The 27,010-nt window shown below is 45.9% G+C and overlaps 1 protein-coding gene across 1 annotated transcript; it reads right to left on the bottom strand.

The window, feature by feature from the left end:
• Nucleotides 1-1,250: 1,250 nt before the first annotated feature.
• Nucleotides 1,251-25,984, bottom strand: MCUR1 (mitochondrial calcium uniporter regulator 1). Its single transcript, XM_066579385.1, has 9 exons — nt 25,759-25,984; nt 21,027-21,131; nt 20,844-20,947; nt 18,620-18,721; nt 16,668-16,709; nt 14,266-14,337; nt 9,475-9,528; nt 5,808-5,922; nt 1,251-1,503 (listed from the first exon to the last, which is right to left on the bottom strand). Exons 1-9 carry the CDS (start codon nt 25,847-25,849, stop codon nt 1,448-1,450), a joined length of 741 nt encoding a protein of 246 aa, XP_066435482.1. The 5' UTR covers nt 25,850-25,984; the 3' UTR covers nt 1,251-1,447.
• Nucleotides 25,985-27,010: the final 1,026 nt, after the last annotated feature.

Genomic DNA, 27,010 nt, shown 5'->3' on the forward strand with positions numbered 1-27,010 from the left:
GTGTGGATTATCCCCACCATCCAACCAAGGATTGATAGCTTTCTTCCTCTGCACCGACAAAGCAAAAGGACCAGGACAAGAATGTTTCTGTTTATTGATAACAAGCAATGATCATAAATATTTTTAGGAATTCAAACACAAAATATATTAGAAAGTAGGATAAACGATCCTTAGGTCCTGTTCACACAGCTTAACTGTCAGATCCACGTCAGACTATTCCTGTGTGTTTTGACAATTAACCCTTTGCAATCCAATTTTGGATTCAGGGTTTCCTAGGGGGCTTTCTCTTTCTGCCATTATACAATAACACCATCTGCTGCTTAGAGCCAGTACTGCAGTATGTGACATGCTTGAGAGGCCCTTGACAACAGAGTGGCCAGTAATCTACAGTAAGAATACCCTGCCCGACGTCTTCCGACATTGGAGCTGTACAGCCTTCAATAAGAATGTCTTTAGACGTCAGACAGTAGATTGGAAAGGGTTAATCCAAAGCAGAAATCCAAGGTTTAGCCTCGAAGTTCTATCATTAATGCGCATGCGGCTTCAGTCCAAGGCCACGGGCGGCCGCCCAACCGAGTTTTCATGTGGAAACTGCATCAAAAATTGACATATCAATTCTTTTTTCCCCCCATGATTTGGATTTCAAAATCTGCACCATATAAACTAGGACTTCATTGAGTTGAATGCTAAAGGTCTAACTTTGAATTTGGATGTGGAATTGCAGGGAAATTTAAGCCATTTTCAATTCTGCATCAAAATTCCCAAGCAGGCTACCGATTTTGGAGAGGAATTTACTGCGCCTTTACACATGGAATGCATAATAATTCTGCCCGTCTGTTACTGATGGTGACACAGCTCCTGTCACACAGTCATAATAAAGGAGATCACAGCTTATCCTCCTGCCTGTAGCTAATTAGGTGACTATAGTGTACAGATGGTAATGGCAGAGTTGCAGGTTGGAGCTGATCATACAATGCTGTAATGATGCATCATGGGATTGATGTGAAAGTACTAGCAAGATGGTGCCTGATAAGTATCAGACAGGAGTCTGCACTGCATGGAAGTCACTGCAATATATAGAGGGCACGTCCAGCCTGTGACAGGCAATCAGGTGGGGGCAGTATTTGAGGCTGGAGTAGCCCTTTAATGTATACCATATCAGAACAGAAACGTTAGCCAAGCTAACAAAAAAGAATAAGCATTAAAAACACAAGAAAGACCCTTAAACACACACTTCGTCAGCAGCAAAATGAGAACACAACGTATAGCACCCTTTTTATTGAGTGGACGGAACAACATTAACGTCGCAGTTTGTGGTTCGTGCTGGTGGTCGCCGTTCTTTGCTCTGACAGCTGCTGTCACAATAAATACTTGGCCGATTGTCACTGAATCCTCATATATAAAGTGTGTCCTCATAAGAGAAGAGGAGCGGTCCATTTTCTGAATGTTACATCCACAAGCGGTAAAAACCCAGGGCTATTGTAAGGCATGTGAACACCGATCCTGCGATGGGGGAGAAGAGACATATTATAGAATGGCAAGCACTTAGAATAAGACACATTGTAGGAGTTTGTGTGCGGATACGGATGACATCCTCACATATTGTGAATGGTGGATCTCGTGTTTTCTACATATAAGGCCCCCTTGTCCACGGCTAGCGATATCCCGCCACGGGGAGGAGGTGGGAGCGCTGACAGGTCTCCGACGTGAGCCTATCTGATAAATAGGCTCGCCACGGAGAATCGTGGCAATCGCAGCATGCCTCAATTTAAATACTGCGAGCGGAGAATCGCTACGATGCTGCGCTTTCCATACCAACGCTATGGAAAGCTTTACAGAGTGTAATCCGCGAGCAATTTATCGCCCGCAGATCATCGCCCGTGGACAGGCAGCCTAAGTGTCACCTCTCAGTGTAATCCTGCCTCTGTAACAAGGTAACTGCTGCAAGGTTTTCTTTACAGAAAAGGAACTGCTGGACTATGCTAAGGCTCTGCGGACTATGCTAAGGCTCTGCGGACTATGCTAAGGCTCTGCGGACTATGCTAAGGCTCTGCGGACTATGCTAAGGCTCTGCGGACTATGATGCAGACTATGCTAAGGCTCTGCAGACTATGCTAAGGCTCTGCAGACTATGCTAAGGCTCTGCAGACTATGATAGAACTATGATGCGGACTATGCTAAGGCTCTGCGGACTATGCTAAGGCTCTGCGGACTATGATAGGACTATGATGCGGACTATGCTAAGGCTCTGCGGACTATGCTAAGGCTCTGCGGACTATGCTAAGGCTCTGCGGTTAGCCCGAAAACTACAGGATTTTATGAATTTTTCCTAACCCTTTAAGGACCAGGGTGTTTTAGTCCTAAAAGGACCAGACAATTTCTTAAGGACTTTACTGCCCTATTTTTTTCCTTCTTCAGCTACCAAAATTATTTTCTACAGTTTTTTCCCCCAGTAAAATATAGGGCTATTTTTTTTATATATCTTTTCACTAACTTTCCCCCCCCTGGTTTTTAGTTTTATTAGAGGTAAAAAACTAATTAAAAAAAACCAAAAACAAAACGATTTGTTTTCTTTATAGCCGTTTTGGTTTTAAATGAGTATATTTACACTAAAACAAAGTACAGGAATGGGTTCCTTAGTTTGTTTCAGACATTTTAATATATAATTTATATTAGTCTTGGACGTATACGGTGACGGTTTTGGTTGGCAATGGGTCATTTTCTTTTTAATGTGTATATTTTTATTCTGTAAATTTTTTTACCCAGTTTGTAACTTTTTTTTAAGCATCGCTGTCCCCCATGATCCTACATAAAACCTCTGGGAGGTCATTCACATTTTTTTTTTCATACTTTTTCACTGTAGCTGGGGCATCTATAGGAGCCCTAGTTACAGGGACTCCCCTATAATGACAGTAGTCACTAACAGAGCTGATCAAGGTCTACTAGGACCCTGCAGTTCTGCTGTGCCAGGGGGGGCACCCAGCAGTCACGTGATTGCCGGGTCAAATAGTGGAAGTAACATTTCCCCTTTTTCTCTGCACAACATAGCACTCACTGAGTGCTATGCAGCCTGTAAAGGAGAAGGTAGAAGTGGTTAAAAACCCCTTCTGCTTCCTTCTCCAGGTCCTCGGCTGTGACTATGGCAGTCTGAGGCCTGAAAGTCCCCAGGTTAGCCTTTGCTGTTTTTATTCTATAGTCTGCATGTGGTTATGAGGACCACCATGTGGCTTGAGCTGAAGAGATTTTCTTTACAACAGCTTTTAGTAACCGCGCACAGCGATTACTCTGGATATTAGCTGTTGGTCATAATAATGTGATTTGACTCTGAATGGGCCTTGATTTTTAATGTTACGTACACACAGGAGCAGACCCATTGATCCTGTGTTATGTACACACTCGTATAGGTGTCATTTTTCATTGCAATCCCGCCTGTGATAAGGAGATAGCTGCTGAAAAGTTTTCTCTGCCGAACAGGAAGTATCAGACTATTATTATTAATAAGTAATCAGTGTGAAAACTGCAGGCTCTTAGGATTGCTTTTAAATATAAATACTGACATCAAAAACTAACCAAAAATTCATAAAAATGTTTGTAACATAAACTTGATTTATACGAGGCCTCATTTTTTGATGAAACATTCTCCAAGTTCTACATATATATACATTGTTGGTTTCATCCAATAAGTTTGTGATATATTCATTACAGTATGCATACCATTAAAGGGTTTGTCTCGCGCCGAAACGGGTTTTTTTTTTTTTTTTTCAATAGCCCCCCCGTTCGGCGCGAGACAAACCCGATGCAGGCATAAAAAAAACAAACCGTCCAGTACTTACCCGAATCCCCGCGCTCCGGCGACTTCTGACTTACCTTGTGAAGATGGCCGCCGGGATCTTCACCCTCGGTGGACCGCAGGTCTTCTGTGCGGTCCATTGCCGATTCCAGCCTCCTGATTGGCTGGAATCGGCACACGTGACGGGGCGGAGCTACGAGGAGCCGCTCTCTGGCACGAGCGGCCCCATTCAGAAGGGAGAAGACCGGACTGCGCAAGCGCGTCTAATCGGGCGATTAGACGCTGAAGATTAGACGGCACCATGGAGACGGGGACGCTAGCAACGGAACAGGTAAGTGAATAACTTCTGTATGGCTCATAATTAATGCACAATGTACATTACAAAGTGCATTAATATGGCCATACAGAAGTGTATACACCCACTTTGTTTCGCGGAACAACCCCTTTAAGTGAACTTAAATAAACTGTCTAGACTGAGCTGAAAGATGCTGCGAATTCAGTATCGATAGATGGTGCTAGTCTGTTATTTATGTTCCTCAGCTCTTTAGGATAGAGCTTTAATCTACAGTTTCTACAGGAAATGTATGGTAGCCTGAGACACGCCCCTGCATCATCATTGGCTCAGACTTCTGATCTGCTCCTTCTCTGCAGCTCTGCCTCCTCAGGCTGCTATGTATAATACAACTATCACAGGATCACCAGGAAGTCCGTCTATGGAGAGCAGATGTCCATTATAGTAAGGGAAGAATGATTATAAAGTCCAGACCATTAAAAAGATGATATAAAAACTGCGGCACATAAACTAAGCATCATTTTACTTACAGCTTCTGACTAGAGATGAGTGAGCATACTCGCTAAGGACAATTACTCGATCGAGCATTGTCCTTAGCGAGTACCTCCCCGCTCGGGAGTAAAGGTTCGGGTGCCGGCGCGGGTGACAGGTGAGTTGCGGCCATGAGCAGGGGGGAGAGGGGAGGGGGGGGGGGGGGAGAGGGAGAGAGAGATCTCCACTCCGTTCCTCCCCACTCTCCCCCGCCGCCGGCAGCTGAATCTTTGGTCCCGAGCGGGCAGGTACTCGCTAAGGGCAATGCTCGATCGAGTAATTGCCCTTAGCGAGTATGCTCGCTCATCTCTACTTCTGACATTAGCAAATTGGCAAAATAAGCTTTATTGTCTATGCACCATTGTGGTTTTCTTTATTGGGAGACATTATTACAGTAGTCCTACGTCAGTAAGGCCGGGTCCACACAAGGCGGATTTGTATTTACAGTGGATGAGATTTTGTCTACATCCTGCAGAAAAAAAATCTGCAAAAAACCCACGCGGAAAGTGAATTACACACAAAAATATGTGATAAAAGCCACATTAAAATTTGCACCAAATAGCGCGGATTCTGTTGAAGAATGTCCGCTGCGGACCAAGCCTTAGGCTAATTTCACACAGGTGAGTGTGATATCAGTCTGTAAAACTCAGCCCGATATCACACTCGCTAACATGTGAAGTCCCCGCGGTTGCGGGAGGTTTTTATCTTAAAACCGCCTTGTATCACTTCCGAAAAGTAGTGATCCTCTACCACAGCGTTTAATGGAGTGTTCCTATTGTTTTCAACGGGTAAACCCCACCTCGCACGCCATGTGGTGCTGTGCCGGCCCCATTGGAAGCAATGGGTGATACAAGGCATTCCGAGGGATCGCCAAAGATAGGACATGCCGCAGTGCGGGGGAAAAAAAAACCCTCATGTGTATGACTTCATTCAAAAGAATGGGGTTTACATTTGTGTGAGATTTGTGAGTCTCGCAACACACTAATTTTGCGCAATTTTCTAAATTTTTAACTTTCTAAAAAAGTAATTAACTGCCTGTTTTGCCTACTCAAAATTTGCTGATTTGCATATTGCTTGGCAATTATTCAGTTATTGGGATGCTGGGATCTTTTAAAACTGCAAGTTTCACTTCTGTATCTTTTGGTGGAGCAGGAATGCAAATGTAAAGACACAAATGGTATAAAGGATACTTACCGGCGAGGTATTTGATAGTATCAAGTTTATTGGATTCTAACATGGTCTTTATTCCTGCCACCTCCGTGTCAATCTTCCTTTTAGTTTGTGTCAGCGCTTTATCTTGTTGGGAATGCTGAAATCAAAGAAGTTGTAGTTATATGTAGCAATGGCTCATATTTGTTTATGCACATAAACAAGAACATACAACAATCATTTAGGTCGCCCTTCCATATCATTATTTGTGGGTAAGGCCAGCTTCTAACGAGCACCGCGTATTTGAGAACGAACGGTGCTTTTTTGCATGCGCTGTTGCACATGCAAAAAAATAAGTCCCACTGCTCCCAGCCATTGAAATGGCTAATTAGTCTAATGAGCTCAAGCGGTGTTCTTTAAGCGTATTGCGTGTGCATTCACATTGACTTGTAGTTGGGCTTTTGCGCCGGACAATAGAGCATGCTGCGGGTTTTTTTTACACAACTGAAGTGTGCAGGAAAAATATGCACATGTGAACAAGCCCATTGAAATCAATAGGTTCTATTCACTATGTACTGTGCGTGTAAAGCCGGCCTAAGATCAGTTTCACGTGCCGAGAATCTCACGCTAGATTTATGAGAATCACAAATCTCGCATGAATATGAACCCCATTCTTTTTAATAGGGTCATACATAGGAGTGATCTTTTTCCCACATTGTGATGTGATGCAGGAAGAAAGCCGCGTCGTGTTCTGTCTTTGGGCGTGCCCTCGCATTGCATGGCCCATTGTTTTCATTGGGGTTGGCAAAGCATGGCACCGGATCTTAGGTGCACGCAAGTGCGATGCAATGTTTCCCACTGAAAACAATGGGAAACGCTCCGCGATCCTACTTCCCTGAAGTGATGCAAGGCAGTTCTAACACAAATGCGCCTCAAATCCGATGGGACATCACATGTTGGCGAGCACAATATCAGGTCGATTTTCATGGCCCGATATCGCACTCACCCGTGAGAAATTAGCCTAACACGTGGGCGTATTTGCATTGCGGAGTCTGCGGCGAGTGTCCGCCTCCGGGCTCCGCAGCAAATACAGCTCATAGCATTTAATGGCTCGCGGAGAATAAATCACAGCATGCTGCAATTTTGTGCGGGTTAGCGCCGCTGGCTTCCATTGAAGTCAAAGGAAGCCGTCCGTCCCACGGCACTTTCGCAGTGAGCACTGCGGAAGTATCGCGGGATATGCGTCACCCACCCAGCGCCGGCGGCTACTGTGCCTGCGCAGCGGAGCGCCGGCCGGCACATCCGCCGCGTTTGCAGAAGCCACTGGACAGGTCAGCTGGGGTCACCAGCCGAGCAGTGGGTCGAACTCCGCTGCGGGATTCCCGCATGCAGGGTCCGACCCGCCCGTGTGCAGGAGGCCTAAAGCAAGTTTTTAAAGGCTGATAGATTTCACTCAATGCGAAAGCCAGTCTACTTGAGTCACGGAAGCATTAGATTCTGCCCGTGGTATTAACCCTTTACTGCCATGTCATATGTAATAGGTCTTACCGCAGCTGGAGCATTCGGACTACAACTTAGATCCTATAATCTAGTACTTATATTCTTAGGACTCGTACGGCTCGAGCTCTGCTTGTGTCAGACTATTAGTCACCAATATGAATTAGTTCAAATCTACAAAAAGTTGAGTTTAGCTCTCAAGTTGCACGAAGGTGCCCATGTTATGGATGGCATTTTGACACAGTGCCAGGTATCTACTTTCAGAAAATCTATGGGTATGACCTGGTTGTAAACGTGAAATGTGTTTTCATTCCTTTGTGTGAAACCAACAAACATCAGTCTATTCTAGTGCTGTCTGAGGTCGCACCATATATTATTAAACAGGACAAGCATGTTTTGAATCAGACACATTCCAAGGTGCGGCAATAATCATCTCCATGGCACAGTCTATAATATCAGATTATATTGTGTGATTCACTGGGCTGACCCGGACTTCACATATAGAAGTGATGTGTAGGAGTCGTCCATTACTGGCATTCTTGTAAGCACCTATCAAATACGACTTTTATGCCCCTTTTACGTGTGCCGAGAACTCCACGATTCTTGTTTGCGCGAGCGAATGGCCATCACCCACTCGTCTGCGCTCGGGCAGCCTGTTTAAACCACACGACTCTCACAGGGAATCGTTCAGTTCTCGTTCAACAATTATTTAGGGTTTCCCATTCCTACATGAAACATTGAACAATCCGTGTTTAAACTGCACGATAAGTACACAAGCCGCCACTTATTTTAAGGCTGAAGCGAGAAGCGCACAATTTTTGTTAGTTTTTCAGTCGTTGGCTCGTTCAGGCCGCCTGCACACGAACAGGGCCCTGTGCCCAGCTGGCTTCTGCGTGTACCTGCTTGTCCTATTTTCCTGTATGGCAAAATGGTCCACACGGCTCCCCCTCGGACATGCGCAGTACAGTTTTTTTTTCTTACATCCCTGCTTTTCTCGTGCCATCGCTAAGCGATGGGGCGGGTACCTGTGACCTTTCTGCAATGTCAATTGTGGAAGAGCCACATTTTGTCAGACAGCTTCCATTGACAATGGAAGCCATCCGTGCAAAACTTGAACATGCTGCGATTTTTTTCCTCCATGAGCGGAAATCGCAGCATGTTACGTACAGTATTTGCTGCAGGTCCGTGGTGCCGACGCCTGCCGTGGACTCCACAATGCAAATCCATTCGTGTGCAGCCGGCCTTAAACTGAACAATTTTCGTTCAATTTTGCTCGCTTAAACGATTTTTTGATTGATAATAGTACAGTCTAAACGCAGCATAAGGCCACACGTCACACAGGGCGGATTCCCGACGGAAATGTCGCGGTTTGGCCGCAGCGAAAAACCGCAACATTTCCGCCGGCAGAACTGCGGCGACTTTGAAGCGGCCCGGCCGCTCGCTCTTCCGCTGCAGCCGGCGCTCCCATAGAGGAGAGCAAGGCTGCAGCGGAAAAAAAAAAATAGACACGCTGCGGTCGGCAAATCCGCATCGCAGCAGCGGCTTCTGCTGGCTTAGCCACAGCGGATTTGCCGCCCCGTGTGGACGAGATTTCTGAGAAATCTCGCCCACATGGCTGGCTAATCCCGGGATTAGCGGCCACATGCGGATTTGCCGCGGTGAAATTCCACACGGAATTTCCGCGGCAAGTCCGCCCTGTGTGAACCCAGCCTAAGTCTCCCTACACACTAGAACATCACCCCCCCCCCCCAAAACCCTCTACAAACTATTTCCTAGAATGAACGGAAGCAAACATGTAATTAAAAGAATGATCTGCTGCCTTTTGATCTGTAGAACTGCTCGGAAACAACCGGTGGACATTAGGAAGCATGCAGGTGATGTCATTTATCCTAAGTCTACATATCACCAGTCAGCTGATGTCATGAGCATATGTATCTGCCAGTAACAATAGACAACGGAGGAAAGCAGATTGCAAAAGCAGGCAATTCTTTTTTTGCAAAGCAGTTCTTCTAGAAGCACTTCTTGGGGCAGCTTACTTGAATTACATGAAAGGGGCAGAATAACTGGCCTAATCCAGGACGGGTGTCATTAGAGGTCATAGAAACGTCCCGGGTGAAATTCGCTTTGTTAGCTAGCTTTTCAGCAAGCTTGTATTCGGTATATATAGACAATATATTAGTGCTACTACTCACCATTTATAAAAGGCAGTACTTACCATTTCTACTATTTCTGTTCGAAGTTCCACAAGTTTCCGGTCATTGTCGGCATACTTCGTGAAAAAGGAGAATACGAATGAGTAGGATGCCTCAAAAGTTACACTGTGTACAATAAATGTCAACAACATAATAGATTTGTTCTAGAAGTTATACAAAATAGTTCCATAGTTGTCTTGTTTGTTGGGTAGTTAGAACTGGGATCATTTAGTTTGATATTTTGTCAGTAAACGGCAGATGAACTCGGGCCATATGTTGTTGTTACAGCCCATTGAGCAATGCCAACTGCGTTATTATGGGTGGGCAAAAGAATCAATCAGGGCCAGCGTCTGGGGGCATCAGCTGCTGCTGCTGCTAAAAGGGGGCCCCCTAAAGGCTAGAGGGATCTTTAAACCCGTTTGACCAAGTATCTATTTTGTGCCAAAACCATTTTTGATTGTTCTTTTTTAATGAAGCATTTGGAAGCATTTTTCTTCTGCAGCTGGCAGTACACTAATACACTGCGGGCGGCTCAGGGCTGTTCAGTCTAGTCTTCTACTAAACAATCATCTTAGCCGAATTCTCATCAAATCAAAGTCGATCAACAGAGTTGTATAAAACATGCTCAAATAGCACTCACCTAAAAAATAGGGCCATAAAACCACCACATGGGTAAAATCCCTAAAAAAGTGTGTCTGGTCCTTTTTGGCCGAGACACCCTAGTTCTTAAGGGGTAAAAGAGAATGAGTCATCAGAAAATCATCTTAAAGGCCCATTTAGGCAACGATTATTGCTTACAATTCGCTCAAAAGCCATCTTTTGAGCGATAATCATTGCGTGTAAATGTGCTCATCTTTCAGTTGTCTGTCGAACGATGGATTTCAGTTCAGCAGAACAGTTGATAAGACAGACCGCACGCTGTGCTCTGCCCAGGGAGTGCTGATTACAGCTGATTGCATTGTCTCAGCTGTTCTTAGCTGTCAGCCCCACTGGCAGAACAAAAGGAATTTATTCAGAGAACAGCAGGCGGTCCTCTGAATAAATTCAGCTCTTGGTGGTTCACATCCTACTAATTGGTACTAATCGGCATTAGTACCAATTAGTAGTTCATGCAAAATGATCACTTAAAAGAATCTTTTGAGTGATCATCTTTGTATCTAAATGCACCTTTATGTTTTTATGCTAAACATATTTTTTGTTGATTTTCTTTTCATTCTCCAAGTTAATAATAATTCTATATATATTTAAAGGGAACTTGTCAGGTAATAGTGCCTGGGCTACGGGCACTACAGTAAAGTGACAGCCATATGATTTAATTAGCCTTCCACTTGTACTAATTGCGTCAGGATTTTTGTAAACTTACATTTCAAAGTTTGCAGGCAGTGGCAGAGATAAATCCGATGCGGCTCATTAATATTTATATAAATCACTACTCACCCCACCTCCCCTGCTGCTGACTTACAGATTTCTTTGTACTACAGTCCAAATGCCTGAACAGTAACCTGATAGACCATAGAAACAATAGACTGGAGATAAGAGTATTCTACCATGATCTCTGAGGTTATAGTGCAGAGTGGGGAGGAGGTGAGCTGTGACCATCACTTGTTGTGAATAGTAGATCCTGTGTTACCTATATATAGGAATTACCTTTCATTTTAATCCTTTTTGTGATGAGAATGAGATGACTGCTGAGAAATGTTCTCAATCTAGCGAGAATCTGAACGATTACTGTTCAGTGTAAATAATGCATTCCTTGATTGAACGACGTAAGAGAAGTTGTTCACTTCTCATTAGTCATTCAGTTTCTGCATGCAGAAATCGGAATGAGGAATCCTCCAGTGTAAACAATCAGTCGTTCATTTAGACACAGCGATTATCGCTCAAAAGACGTCGCTCAAGCGACTTGAGCGATCATCGTTGTGTCATTTACAGCGCAAGATGATCGCTCAAGATGAGTGATCACCTTGCACTGCCAGCGGAGGATGCAGAAGACAAGCGGGGTGTCCCGGCTTGTCTTCTACATCCAGATGTTTTCTGCACGGAGCACCAAGCTGTTATACAGCCGAGCGCTCGGAGCGGGGGATGCAGAAGATCCTCCGCTGTCCAGCTGTTTTCTGCATGGAGCGCCCGGCTGTTATACAGACGAGTGCTCTGTGCCCCGTATGGAGAACAGAGCTGGCCTGCTCTGTTCTTCATATCCAGCTGTCATCAGGGAGCAGGATACAACTGAAACAATAGTATCAGCTGTATCCCGCTGTGAATCCCTGATAAGACTCATTGTTGTCTTTCAGCACGCTGAAAGACCATGATGAGTGATGGGGTAACGAAAACTGCCTGATGTCAGTGCAGTTACACACAACGATTATCGCTCAAAAGATGGCTTTTGAGCGAATTTGGAGCGATAATCGTGGTGTCTAAATATGCCTTTATTGACTGCCTGCTTACTGTGAATGGAGGTGGACAGATAAGAATGATCTCCGACCCGCTCCATCTCCATTCACTAGCGATAATTATTTCCGTGTAAAAGCACAGGAACGATTATCGCTGGGACAACCTGTCGGGCATCTTGCGAACGACAGGTCATTTCATGTAGAAGCACACTTAGTAGTCAGAGTGAGCAACGCAAAATATTAGGATTTATATTAACTATACATAATGACATAAACCCATTTTAAATTTTTGTTGCTTTTTTTTTTTTTTTTTTTTACATTTTCTAACATATGTGGATCCAAGAAACTACAGGCCTGTGAGCCTAACTTCTATACAGTGAAAGAACTTTGAACAAATTATTAAACAGCATGTATGCAAGTACTTGAATAAAAATGGAGCAATTAACCAGAGCCAGCATGGGTTTGTAACAAACAAGTCATGCCAGACGAATCTAATTTCCTTCTATGACAGAATCACCGACTGGGTTGTTCAGGAAAATATCTTGACCTTAGTAAAGGATTTGACAAAGTATCTCATACCATACTTCTTGAAAACAAATGACCAAATATGGGATTGACAAGCCAACTGTTATGTGGATTCACAACTGGCTGAGTGACCATACTCAAAGAGTAGTCATAAATGGCTGCACATCCAAGTGGAAGAATGTATCAAGTGGGGTACCACAAGGCTCTGTCCTGGGCCCAGTGTTATTCAACATTTTTATAAATAATCTGGAGGAGGGAATTGAGGGAAAAATGATCAAGTTTGCCGATGACACAAAGCTAGGAGGATTAGCTAACACTAGGGAAGAGAGAGTATTCAAAAAGATTTGGTCAAACTTGAACAGTGGGCGGCGACTAACAGAATTATATTTAACAGGGAGAAATGCAAAGTACTACATCTGGGCAAGAAAAAGGACAAACAGAATAGGAAGAATTGAGCTAAGCAGCAGCACATGTGAAAAAGACTTGGGCATTCTAATAGATCACAAACTGAATATGAGTCAACAGCGTGATGCAATAGCAAAAGAGGCAAACACAATTCTAGGATGTATTAAGAGAAGCATAGAGTCTAGATCACGTGAGGTAATTATCCTCCTCTACTCTTCCTTAGTCAGACCTCATCTGGAATACTGTGTCCAGTTCTGGGCACCCGAATTTTAAAAAAAGACATCAAACTGGAGCAAGTTCAGAGAAGAGTTATCAAGGTGGTGAGCGGTCTGCAAATCACGTCCTATGAAGAACGGTTAAAGGATCTGGGAATGTTTAGCTTGCAAAAGAGAAGGCTGAGAGGAGGCTTAATAGCGGTCTACAAATATCTGAAGGGCTGTCACAGTGCAGAGGGATCAGCCCTATTCTCATTTGTACAAGGACAGACTAGAAGCAACGGGATGAAACTGAAAGGGAGGAGACACAAATTAGATATTAGACAGTGAGGGAAATCAATGAGTGGAACAGGTTGCTTTGGGAGGTGGCGAGTTCTTCAATGGAAGTCTACAAACAGAGGCTGGACGGACATCTGTGTGGGATGATTTAGTGAATCCTGCACTGAGCAGGGGGTTGGACCCGATGACCCTGGAGGTCCCTTCCAAAGCCCCATTTACACAGGACAAATGTTGGGCAAACGATGCCTGACACTCCCTGTGTGTACTCGCTCCCGTGCTGTTACACAGGAGCGAGTATTGCTGGCTCTCTGACACAGCGGCCAGCAGGGGGCCGGGGCGGATGGAGGAGATATCTCTCCCCGCTCTCCCCATTAATTTAACACAGCAGCCATTCAGTACCTACGGTGTGTAAGGCCACGATGTTTGTGTTATCCTGCAGACCTTCGAATGTATAGTATGCAGCACAATTATGAGGATGATGGTTAATACCGAATAAAGAGGAAGTGCCTTGCTGTTCCAAAAATACTATATATTGCGAGTGCGACATTTCCAGTTGATATTCCGTAACAATTAAGTATGATTTACCCTACTGTGAAGCAAAGACGCGGTTCATGTTAAGTCCAGTTTATTGTGTTCAGAAAAGACATCCTGCCTCCGCCTCCATCTGTCAGCTGCTGCACAACTGCAACGCGGGCGCTCACCTGCGACGCACTTCATAGTCGTGCATCTATCATCTATCCTGTGGATAGCTTATGAAGATGTTTAGCAGCATAACCCCTTTAATAAAGAAGTGTCATGCAGCGGATCAGACACCGTTTTAGAGTACAATGTACCAAAAAACACAGGCAGATGGAGCAAAAAAGTACTATTTTTTTACTGAAATTATCATATGGAATTGAATCTACATACAGATCAATCTTCAATTGCAGAAAAATGGCCATTTCCTATTCAAAACTTTTGAAAACGAGCAGAAACATTTTACCACGGAGCGAATACTTACCATTTCTTTTACTCTACTTTTCTCTAAATTAAAATCCAATTTGTTATTTGCACGGACTTTGGAAATCTCATCCTGCAAAGGCAAGAAAAAAAAAAATATATAAAACTTGTCATTGCAGAGAAGCATGTGCTGACGCTTACACTTGTAGGACAAGGATTCATATAGGTGACTGTGCGGTTCTGAATTAACCCATTCCAATCCAATTTGTATCCTGGTTTTCCTAGGGGGCTTACTCTTTTTCTCCTGCTATACAACGGCGATATCTGCTGGCTAAAGCCAGTACTGCATGAGGTGACATGTTGGATAGCCTCAGACAGCAGAGAGGCTGGCAATATACAGTAAGAGAACCCCGACAGACGTCTTCCAACATCAGAGCTGTACAGCCTTAAATCATAATGTCTTAAGATGTCAGACAGTGGATTGGAAAGGGTTAAAGCCGCTTATCAAGACCAGCAATCGCTGTAGGGTTTTCAATATACAATCATTAGGACACCAAATGATTCTGTAGCTGCTGTAGAGGAATGTACATGATCTTTGGTAAAGGGAACCTGCCAGCTTGATCACGCTGCCTAAACTGCAAGCAGCACGTCATACAGCAGGAGGAGGGGAACAGATACACAGTTTTGGGGAAAAGATGTAACATAACTTGCATTTTATTCATTTAAATCTCTGCTCTTTCAGAGTTTTGAGGTCCAGTGGGCGGAGCAATCAGTGATTGAGAGCTGTGTGTAACTGTGCATAGTTGTCAGTCACTGTTGGGTCCGCCTCCTGGACTCCCAGGCATATAAAGAGCAAGGATTTAACTTAATGAAATATCATTGACACTGAGGGGGACATTTACAAGCTGGTTTACACCAGAATTCTGGTATAAAAAAGGTGCAAATATTTGGGGCAAGGCCAGCTTGTGCAAAATGTTTTAGACTTTTCGGCTTTCTGTGCTGGTCTCACCGCTTTTGTGAAAAGTGGCAGGATTTGTTGGGAGAGGGCGTAGAAGCCTGCACCAAAACATTTATGTAGAATTTACACAAGTTCCTAGCTGGCATGGGCTTCTGTGTCATGCTGAAATATGGCTAATATATGAAACCTGCTCAGATCCTCCTGCTCTATAACATGTTGCCTGTAGATGGGACTGCATTTATTTTTTATTTACTTATTTTTTTTTAAAGGTGACAGGTTTCCCGTAAACTTACGTCCTGAGGATAGCACGAGATCATAAGTAATCTCGAGCTATCCGGCAGCGGGAGTCGGCTGTCACTAATAGCTGACTTCCCACTGCAACAGCATGGGTGCATGCATGTAGAACGTGGCATGGGAAGAGTTCACAGAGGCAGCGTGCTCCCTCTGTGAAGTTACCGGGCTCTCGCAATATAATCGCACTGGCGTCCTGTATTGCCAGTGATCGCTGTATAAGTGATAAGGCATTGCAGGAGAGAAGTCCTACAATGCTTTATCAAAGCAATCATCAGTGCTGTGCTGCAAGTACCCCAGAGGGACACAAAAAGTGTAAAAAAAAAAAAAAAAAAAAGACAAAAATGTACAAAAAAGAAAAATGTAAAAAAATAAAAAAAGGTTAAAAAAAACCCTTTCTTGTGCTTTTTTCATATTAGCATAAAAAAAAGATTAAAAAAAATTATAATCCCATATAAATGGTATTGTAATGTCTGTAACGACGTGTACAAGAAGTTGCACATGCTTTTTATTCTGCAAGGAAAAAAGCGTTTAAAAAAAAAAAAAAAAACCCTAAAAAACTGAGGCAAAATGCTAATTTATAGCATTTTGCCTCCCTAAAAACGCAATAAAGGTGATCAAAAAAGCCGTATGTACCCCAAAATGGTACCAATAAAAACTACAACTCGTCTCGCAAAAAATAAGCCCTCACAGAGCTGCGTACATAGAAAAATTAAAAAAAAGTTACAGGACTTTGAATGCAGCGATTTAGAAAAAAAAAAATGCCAAAAAAGGGTTTTTATTGCAGAAAAGTGGAAAAACCTAAAAAAATGTACGAATTTTGGTGTTGTTGTAATCGTACCGGCCCGCAGAAAAAAATGGATTGTGTCATTTATGCTGCATGATTAATGCTGTAAAAAAATATATTAAAAAAATCTATGGCAGAATTTTCGCTCCCTGCTATCATAAAAAAAATAAAAGTTTTCAATATAGTCTATGTACCCAAAAATAGCACCATCAAAAAGTACAGTTCGCCACGCAAAAAAACAAGCCCTCATACGGCCGCGTTGATAGAAAAATAAAAAAAAGTTATGGCTGTTGAAAAATGGAGATGAAAATCTACCAAAAAATGTACTTAAGGGGTTAAGAGATACTGATATAGTATTATATGTTATCGATCCCTCATATTGAGCATTCATGTAACACATGCAGAGCAGAGATGTTTGAGCACTCACAATTGATTGTTTCTTCAGTTGCTCTAGCTCACTCTTTAATTTCTAAAAAGAAATAAAAACCGTTGTGAATATTTAAACCTATAACCACCAGAATTTAAGGAGGATTTGTACTCAAAATGCCAAAAACATCCATGAATTAAGAAATCAGAAGTCAGACCAGCAGCCCAAATTTGGTAACCATATTTGTTTTAAATATAGAGATATTGCCATTTTTCCTCTTCAGTTAGGGTGGGCAATCTTACAAAAGTAATAACGGGAAGTACATCCAAATATTCACCGACTACCACCTTTCACTATGGTTTAGGCTACACAGCCGCTCAGCCATATTGCCTACCACTTTCAATTTTCGTAGACGTCTTCAACTTGGCTAATGAATTTCGCAATAATGAAAAGTTGTACGCAAGTGTCATGTGGGTTTCTAAAGTTTCTGTGTAGCCCTAGTCTGAAGGTGTACATACACATTAGGTAGTTATCAGCTGAACCAGCTGATTTTGGCAGCTGAGCAAAAGGGTTAACAGACTTTTTCCCAGCAGCAGATGTAGGCGAAAAGAAGGATTGGGCATGTTGCATTTCAACATGCCCGATCCTTTGTTTCCAAGGGAGGTAAGTTATTGCTAATCCTTCTCCCCATTGAAATCACATGCTTGCAAAAGACCACAAAGAAATGAATTCTTCTAACTGCCTTTAAAAGGGTTGTCCTGTTTTAAAGTATTCATGGCCCATGCTCAGGATAGGCCATCAATTGTAGATCAGTTGACGTCTATTGCCCAGGACCTCCACCAGTCGGCTGTTTGCCCAGCCAGTGCCCTCCTATAGCAAGCTAATTTCTGCAGAAACCAGATAACTGCATTGCAGTAACCAGACTTTGTATTACAAACCAAGTTCGCATTCATCTGAATGGGAACTTTGCCTGCAATACCAAGTTTGGCCACTGCAGTGGGCAGGAAATCAGCTCAGTGCGTGAGGGAATCAACCCACAGAATGTCAGATCGGTGGGACACCCGAGTAGTGGACTGTCACTGATCCACTTTTCATGGTCTATGCTCCGGATAGGCTATCAACATTTTACAGCTGGACGACTCCTTTAAGCGAGGACTTCCCTGAAAATCCTTGAAACATGTGGTCCGTGAAGTCACACATGATCCACGCCATTAGTACGAGTTCCTTGATATCACCAATCGTTAAAGGGGCACTAACTTTTTGAATAACTTTTGCTCATCAACTAGCTTTGTTAGCCTCATCATTTCTGTAATATACGTATATTAAAAATGTTGTTGCCTTACCATTTTATATCACATTTACAGTGGCTGCCACTAAGGCTCTGCCTTCCAGCTTCTCTGCAATCTGCAGGCTGACAGATCTGCAGACACGGATAACGATCTCTGCCTCTCCTAGGGTGTGTGTACGTACGTACACTCACACAGTATATTGGGTTTACTAACTATTTGGCCAGAATGCCTAAATCGTCCTAGCAGAGCAGAGGGGCGGGCATTCAGATACTAGCCCCTGCCGACTGGACCACAGACAGCAAGGGAAGTCAGGGCAAGGAAGTGCATGACAGGGAACTACTGACAGAATGGTAAACTTGCAACACACCTTCTCTCTAAAAAGTGGATTGCAAACTGCAGGGCAACATATGGGGAAGACCACCTGAAAAATCAGAACTTACAGACATGAAACAAGGTGCAAACAGCAGCAAATAAGTGGGTAAGGAGGACTTTGTAGATTTTGGATAACTTGCCGAAAACCCAGGTGCGCTTTAAGAAAAAAAATGTTTTCTCTCTACTTATCAGCAAATGGTGGCAATAAATGAAGTTAGACTGTTTGCAGGAGGCAAAATCAGTGTCTTCAAGCTTAGACATGCGAGAAACGTCCGGAACTGAGAAGAAATGCTAAAAAATATAATAAATAAAAATCCACAATCTCTGATATTTTCAATATTTAAATATTACCTCATTTTCTGTTCTGAGAGCTGAAAATTCACTTTTCTCTAAGATGATCATGTCCTTTTTTGCATTGGCTATGTGTGACATGACCTGCTGAAGACTGATCTCCTGGAATGAAATTTACAAACATTAGTTCCCTTCATGGCAAAATCATGGCCCATAAAAACCTTGTGACCTTAGCAATCTGCTTGTTTAACAGGGTGTCTGAAAACACTTTTCCCTCAGACACTTGCTCTACTGCTCCCCCATAGACTCACATTAGGGATCGGAGTGTTCAGGAACCATTCTACTCAACCGTAGAACTGTGAGGCTATTCTATCACAGCCATAGAGTCCCGTTATCCTCTGATTCTCAGAAGGGGACATAAATTCCTTCACTACTCTAGACTTTTGAGAAAACTAAGATGACCCCCTTAAAATGGGTTAATTGTAAAAAGGAGAAGTTGATGGACCGTGGGCCCAACCCTGTAAAGCGCATAAGAGCAAAGGGATTAACCCAATTTCTTCTTTATTAATTAAATTATAGCCAGCAGTAAAATCGCCCTGGATCAGGCAAGTCTGCCCGGATTTTTGGTGGAAACCAAATTTTCCAATATAAGTCAGAGTGCAGCCAATCAGCAGCCAGGGCGCCTTGATGATGTCCCCTCGTGCCCTATATCTTGGATATTGTCAGCAGTTTCATTGGACACCTGCATCACATGATCTAGCCATATATAACATAGGCAGCGATTTTACAGCTGAGCAAAGGATAGAGAAGCTGCATCACATTTATATGTCCATATGAAACCAGGTCTGTTCCTAGAAACAGATAGTCTACAGAGAATATACTGCTGGTGTGAAAGCTTGTATACAGGGGTTGTATTGGAGGGAGAAAAGAAAGAGCAGCATCACGTTTATATGCCTATACGAAACGTGGTCTGTACATTGGGAGAAGGTAGATTTCTGCTGCTCTCACCGTATATAGCAGCAAAGCAGACAAACTATGCTTCGTCATGGGGAATATTGCTGTTCTCTGTTTATGGCCTCAGTTCAAAGTCACAAGTCCAGCCACTACTAATTATTTGCAGGCCTTACACAGCTAGCAGTGGTTTTCTGCAAACTACAAAGTTAGCTGAAAATTACATAAAACTACCCTTAAAAAAATAATAAAATAAGTAAAAAAAACAAAAATGAAACATGAAGAAATCAAGGGGTAGGGGACAGGTCTGTAGTAGTAGAAGACGGGCCAAATTAGCACTTCAATCGGCCCCCACTGAAGCAAAAGCTGCACATTCTGCAGGAGGTGATGCAAGCCCACTGCCAATCTTTACACTGCCCGTGCGTTACATCCACTTCATGCAGAACAGGTCGTAGAGTGGATGGCACGGCATGCCTCAAGTACCACCACCTTCCCAGTAACAGGCACACAGCAGTCAGTCTGCACCAATCAGCTTTGAGTACTGCCCCTCTACTTCCTCCCGTGCCAAATGCCCTGCATACTCCAAAGTAGTCCACATGGAGGAGTCTGAGGAGCTGTTTGATTGTTAAGTGTCATGGATGTCAACGGGGCGGTCCAAACAACCAGAGGGAGAAGACCAAGACATTGAATGCTCCAATGCCCAACCATTTTTTCCCTCTAAAGAGGAAGATGAGGGTGGGTGAGTGCGTGAGGTCAGCCCTCCACAGGCAACGTGTACTCAGGGGATGTGGAAAAGGAGCAGCTTTCGTTGCTCACTGTAGAGGAGAAGGACAATGATGAGGAAAAGAAGGTGGAAGATGATGACCTGCTTGGCCCCTACAAAAAGAACAGATAGTACTACAATGCATTATCACTTACAGTGGCGATCACAGGCTATGGCAGGCCCAGACGCCACTGTCTGGTGTTCAGGTGCCATAGTAACCTATCGGTCCTCCATAATTACATAGTGGAGAGCTGATGATGTCACAGATGGTGTGCGCTCCCTCTGAGAACTCGACATTGATCGTGGCATGTAAGATGTCAACAGCGGGGATCAGTCTTCTCACCCATCCCCGCTGTTGCAGCGGGCAGCCAGCTATTGGTCACAGCTAGGTCCCACTATGGATGGTGCAGACTCAATTTCTGAGCTCTCGCCATCCATAGGACGCAAGTTTCCATCATGTTGCATTAAGTACCATGCGCCCAGACCGTAAACCTATATCCTATGGCATTAAGGGGTTAAACAGTCTTTATAATGGAGTCCTTGATAGCCCCCAAATGTCTTCTGCCTCACCTGCTGTACTTTGGAAACCATGTCCTGACATATGAGGTCCATATTGGCATTCATGATTTTAAGCAATGCCGACACAATCATCTCCGACTGCTGAGTTGTGAATCCTAGACAAAACATATGAAATATTAAAGCCCACAAGAACGATATAATGAACGATTATAGGGGGCAACGACAGGCTATTACCTCTGGCCTCCAGGATTTGAACAACCGCATGAGTGTCAAAGTAGAGTTTCTTTCCCACTGATGAGAACACGGCCGTCTTATGGGTGAGCCTTGCTAATAAGCAAACTGTAGAAACAGAGCAGATGGTAGACTCGTTAGTGCTACCGAACCACCCGGCATCCATCCTACTCAATGGAAAGTTCTGATGGCAAATGAGACAACATAAATCAACACAACATTGTATATACACCGGCAAGCAAAAAGTCATGGCATAGCAGCATATAAAGTGACTATGAAGTGGCGTGACCTCAGGTGATGGCCACACCTTTATACGCTGGGAGCTTGCTCATGCCAAGGCGATGTGAATTATTGGCGTTCAAGCCAGGCATAATAGTGGGTGCCGGATGGATGGGATTTTCCATTTCCAAAGTTGCGCAGGCATCTAACATTCCTCAATCCATAATGTCACGCGTGTCCCAGGAATACGTCACTGAAGACATTACCAGCCATAGTGAGCAGTGCAGTGGTAGCCCATGAATGCTGAACCCCGTAACGCTACGGGACGTGAGTTCAGGTCCTGGCTGGGGGACATTTAAGTTTACATGCTGTTGCATTATGTCCTGTGGTTGGCACGGGTTCTGAATTGAGCCCGTGCCACTCCGCAGCAGTGCAGCGACTGAGAATCAGGCCTTCAGCTGAGCAGACAGTGGGGTACAAGATGGCAGCGGTTCACGGTGGCTCTACCGTCTCCTTTCCTCAAGGGTCTAAAGCATAACCCAGCTCAGTCACTAGCAAGGGAGGTAAGATTTTAGCAGACTTGATGACTGCAATACGGTCCAAGATTACGGTCGTGACGCCAGTGTCCCTAAATAAGTCTTAGGTTACTCGCAATGAATAAATGAGTTCATAAACAAATGTTTTTCAAAAGCGGTAACACGCGGTTTGTTTTTACCCATGATCCAACTTTGATTTTCCAATACAAGCAGATTCCTGGTACTTCTCAGCATGAAGATACAGGCTTCGGAACAGATGTCTGAACGATACCTTTTTGAACAAATTTGATGATAGAGAGTTCTTCTCCCAAAGCACACACATCCTCGGTCACTGTTATCTGAAGGGCACTTGCTTGGGATACACAGTCTCTCAAATCACTCTTACTTTAGTGGTAAGCTGTGACAGGCTTCTGCGCTTCCCCTCCAGATGCAGTTTGGTGGGGGCGCGTGCGGCTCTTGTATTCTCACACCATCTCTTAAGCAGCATCTCCTGCACTTTCATCCTCGGAGGAGGCAAGTCTTTTGTCAGCAGAGACATAGCCGTGGCCTAGCCCCACCAGGAGCATCAGCCCGTCCCTCCTGCGTGCACCTGCTTCTCCGACCACACACACACACCTCACTACTGCCCTCTTCATTCTCCCAAACCACCAACCACAACACACTGACGAGACAGAGAGACAAACAGACTTAGAAATGATGGAGGGACCCTACTCTGGGTCACTACAACTGTGACTGATAGCCACCCTTCAGCGGGGATTGATGAGAACAACGATCTCCACTCTTAGCCCCTTGCATGCCACGATGTACATTGCAGAGGGCCGATGGGTTGCCATGGCAACCGAACGGCAGAAACTGGTAGCAGGGCCTGCCACGGCCTAAGATCACTATGTGCAAATTAAGTTCACCATGTCTGTGGCCCCCAATGTGATCATGTGTATATGTTATAACATAAACACGTCTTTAGATCAGTTCCATTATACCTGAGAGGTTGGAAAGCTCGCTATAACATCATGTATTTTTGTTAGCCATTAAAAGGTATCCTATCTACAAGATTACTTGGTTCCTCTCACTAAGAACAATCACACTTAATACCACGACACCTGACACAGCGCCTCATCTGGCCGTGTGAGGTTACCAACTGGCAACATGTGGCGTGGTCCGATGAGACACAGTACAAATTGCTTGGGCTGATGGTGGAGTTGGTGTGTGGTGCGGACCCCATGAGGTGACAGACCCCAGTTATAAGGTAGGCACTGTGCAGGCTGGTGGTGGTTCCATAGTGATGTGGGGTCTGTTCTTATGATGTAGATTGGGCCACCTAAACAGGTCATTGACCAGTGCCCACTACATTTCATGCTTGGTGACCATCTTCAGCCCTTTATGGACATGTACCCCCACAATGATGGCATGGTGCATTACGCTGCTGGAACATCCCATCTGCCTCAAGCTGTTCAGAACTAGTTTGAAGAGCATTCTGGGGAGTTCATAGGAATAGTGTGGTCTGCACCTATGCCGGGCGTACGTGGGATGTGGTGGAGAGGTCCATCCACACCAGAGATCCTTCACCTACAAATACCACGTAGAAGGGGGTGGGTATCCAGGCGGCGTGGCTCAACACGCAGGGTCTCATCAATAATACGTTTGACATATTACTAGGATATATCAGAAGTTATTTCCATGTTTAGCTAGAGTACTTGTACTCGTGCCGACTATCGGACGAAACATTGCTTAAACACACAATTTTGCTGAAAGTTGTCCTGTGTGGGACCTGAGGGTGAGCAGTCCCTCATCAGTCACTGGCTACTTCTCTTCAGCTCTCACTCAGTGTAAACAGGCAGTGGTTCATGTACGGTGCACTGCCTGTTCCCTGTGGACGGAGGAGGCTGGAGGAGATGCCATTTACCGTACGACTACCACTGCTGTGTGTGAAGAGCAGGGTGGCAGTTGTCAGGCTGCAGCCCCTGACGGTAGACGAGTACAAGCGTCCTCTCACTGTGATAGGACTATGGCTGGAGATGTGGGGTCAGCCGCAGTGATAGGTGCGGTTCTTCAGCTCTCCAGGCACCGCATGTAATGGGATGACTGGTCACACATGTCCTACATCTGGTGTCTGTCAGCGGACACCGGCTCCCCCACCTCCACAACTGTCCATGGTTATTACATTGCTTCATCCACTCCTAATAACCACAATACTCAGAGGCCGCGACCCCCACTATGTAGGCTACACTGGGGAAGGGGGACACACTGGTATAGGCTATGCAGGGTAGGGGGGGAAACACTGAGGAGGGAGACACTGGGTGGGCTACGTTGGGGAGGGAGGGGGAGACACTGGGACGGGCTACGCTGAGGAGGGGAGGGGACACTGGGACGGGCTACGCTGAGGAGGGGAGGGGACACTGGGACGGGCTACGCTGAGGAGGGGAGGGGACACTGGGACGGGCTACGCTGAGGAGGGGAGGGGACACTGGGACGGGCTACGCTGAGGAGGGGAGGGGACACTGGGACGGGCTACGCTGAGGAGGGGAGGGGACACTGGGACGGGCTACGCTGGGGAGGGGAGGGGACACTGGAACGGGCTACGCTGGGGAGGGGAGGGGACACTGGAACGGGCTACGCTGGGGAGGGGAGGGGACACTGGAACGGGCTACGCTGGGGAGGGGAGGGGACACTGGAACGGGCTACGCTGGGGAGGGGAGGGGACACTGGAACGGGCTACGCTGGGGAGGGGAGGGGACACTGGAACGGGCTACGCTGGGGAGGGGAGGGGACACTGGAACGGGCTACGCTGGGGAGGGGAGGGGACACTGGAACGGGCTACGCTGGGGAGGGGACACTGGGGTGGGTTATGGTGGGGCAGGGGGTCACACTGGGGCAGGCTATGCTGGGGGGGGGGGACGACACTGGGTGGGCTACGCAGGGGAGGGGCGAAACACTGGGACGGGCTACGCTGGGCAGGAGGAGACACACTGGGGCGCGCTACGCTGGGCAGGGCTACGCTGAGGGGGGGGGTGACACTGGGTGGGCTACGCTCGGGAGGGGGAGACACACTGGGGTAGGCTAGGCTGGGGAGGGGCGAAACACTGGGGTGGGCTACGCTGGGCAGGGGGAGACACACTAGGGAGGGCTACGCTTGCCACCTCCATCATGAAAAAATACCAGCCAGGGCAGAAGGGGCGTTGGTTTGGTGGGGGAAGGGGCTGGTTAGGGGCGTGGCTTATTACAACATAGGTTTTAACCGCTGTTATTGAAGCAGCCAAAACTAGTAATTTTGCTCCCCCTTAATGGCCATCACAACCCCTACCCTTGTGGCCCCAATGGCAATTACGCCCCCTCATTTGTTGCCCCTAATGGCAATAGTGCCTCCAGTATTAGTGACTCTGACAGTGGCCTCCCCTTAGTCACCCCCCCCCCCCGATCACTGGGTAGCAGCAGCAGGACTCGCCGTCAGACAGTACTTGCCGCCGCCGAGAACATCGCTCTGCTCTCCCCAGCGGCTCCTCCCCCCACAGTATGCGGTCACCGGGGGAGGAGCCTCTGGGGAGAGCAGAGCGATTTTCTCGGCGGCGGCAAGTACTGCCTGACTAGCAGTCCTGCTGCTGCCGCCGAGTATGAGATGCTGCGGGCATCAGAGTGACGCTCTTACCCGCTGCCGCCGAGTATGAGAGTGACGCTCTTACCCGCTGCCGCCGGGAACCTAAGTTGCTTTTTTTTTTTACCGGCAGTTAACATTGCCAGTAAATACTAGTCCCCCTGCCTTAGTACATAGATACAGAGCGGGGGGTGACCGGCAGGCACGGAGCGTCACCGCCATTCAGACTGGCGGCAGCTTACAGACCGTGAAGCGGTTTTATATATTCTCCTCTGATTCAATACAAATGACTCCGCAGCGCTTGGCCTTGTGGGAGAACAAGATGTGCATACTGGGACTTGCAGTTCCACGCTAGACATAGGTGCGCATGCGCCGTTCGCCGAGCTCTCACCTGCACTGCGCGGCCTCTGTAGGGCGCGTGTACGCCTCACGTATGCGGAGCGCAGCACCGGCTCCAGTGTACGCCGCCCGCAGCCCAGCATAGTGAGCCTCCTGCTGACCCTTCCAGGACAGCTCTACTCAGCACCGCCGCATTCTCATCGTTTATTTGTGTTCAAAGCCGGCAGAACGTACAGCAATAAAGTTCTGCAAATACAAAAGTTGAGGCGGAAATGGGCGTGTCTTATCAGGTCCCCATAGTAAGCTGTCCGCAGCTGTGCCTGTATGCCGCAGACCTGCCATTTTCCATGAGACATTTGTATTGGTTACCGCTTGTTACACTGAGCGGACACCAGGAGGCGCTGCAGCCACTTACTGAAATAACTTTATTTAGACCGGACCTGTACAAATTGACATTAGGTAGAGGCCTAAAGTAAAAGTAACAAACCTCTTTGGGCTGCAGGTAGATTTTCAACAACTCACATTATAACTAATGGTAGCTATCAGTAACCGTTACCTTTAGGGCTCTTGCAGCAAAAGACTTTTGTACTGCGTATTACACGGTGCTATATAGAACCAATGGCAGCGGTCAGATGGGATTTTTACATGCGCTTAAAATTTCCACCTTCTAAAGATAGATGTCAATGGACGTGCATGGAAGGATCATTCTACATTGAATGCTACAGGCGGACATTGCTGCGGAATCCGTGGCCAGACGCCCGCTGCAGATTCCGCAGCAATAATCCGCCATTGTGCATCGGGCCTTAGGGGAAAAGAAGAATTAAAATCCGCAGCGGGTTTTAACTCTTCTCCCACACGCGGATGCACACCCCATAGGGATGCATTGACCACCCGCGGGTAGATAAATACCCGCGGATGGTCAATAAAAGTGAATAAAAAAAATATGAAGCATGAAAAAAAATGGACATGCTCCACTTAGGTGCGGGTCTCCCGCGGGGACGGCTCCCGCAGGCTTCTGTGGAAGCTGCCCGGATCCGCGGGAGACCTAAAATAAGAATAAACTTACCCGCAGCGGACCATGCAGATCTTCTCTTCTTCCCGGCCGGATCTTCTTTCTTCGGCCCGGCGGATGAGCCCAGCACACGGCACGCTGCCGGCGTGCCGAGCACATCCGCCGCCCGAGGAAAGAAGATCCGGTCGCGAAGAGGAGAAGATCTGCCCGGTCCCCTGCGGGTAAGTTATTGTTATTTTCAGCCCTCATGTCCGCGGGGCAGGAGGGACCCGCTACGGATTCTCCATGGAGA

This window comes from Eleutherodactylus coqui, chromosome 9 (genome assembly GCF_035609145.1).
Source record: "Eleutherodactylus coqui strain aEleCoq1 chromosome 9, aEleCoq1.hap1, whole genome shotgun sequence".
Classification (NCBI taxonomy): Eukaryota; Metazoa; Chordata; class Amphibia; order Anura; family Eleutherodactylidae; genus Eleutherodactylus; species Eleutherodactylus coqui.

What these genes read in the sequence shown, in the direction of transcription:
- MCUR1 (XM_066579385.1), bottom strand. Translation starts at nt 25,849, where the DNA reads ATGCTGGGCTGCGGGCGGCGTACACTGGAGCCGGTGCTGCGCTCCGCA. An exon ending in ACAGAGGCCGCGCAGTGCAG is followed by an intron (nt 21,132 to 25,758) that starts GTGAGAGCTCGG and finishes CTGTTTCTACAG; the next exon opens with TTTGCTTATTAGCAAGGCTC. An exon ending in TGGTTTCCAAAGTACAGCAG is followed by an intron (nt 18,722 to 20,843) that starts GTGAGGCAGAAG and finishes ATTTCATTCCAG; the next exon opens with GAGATCAGTCTTCAGCAGGT.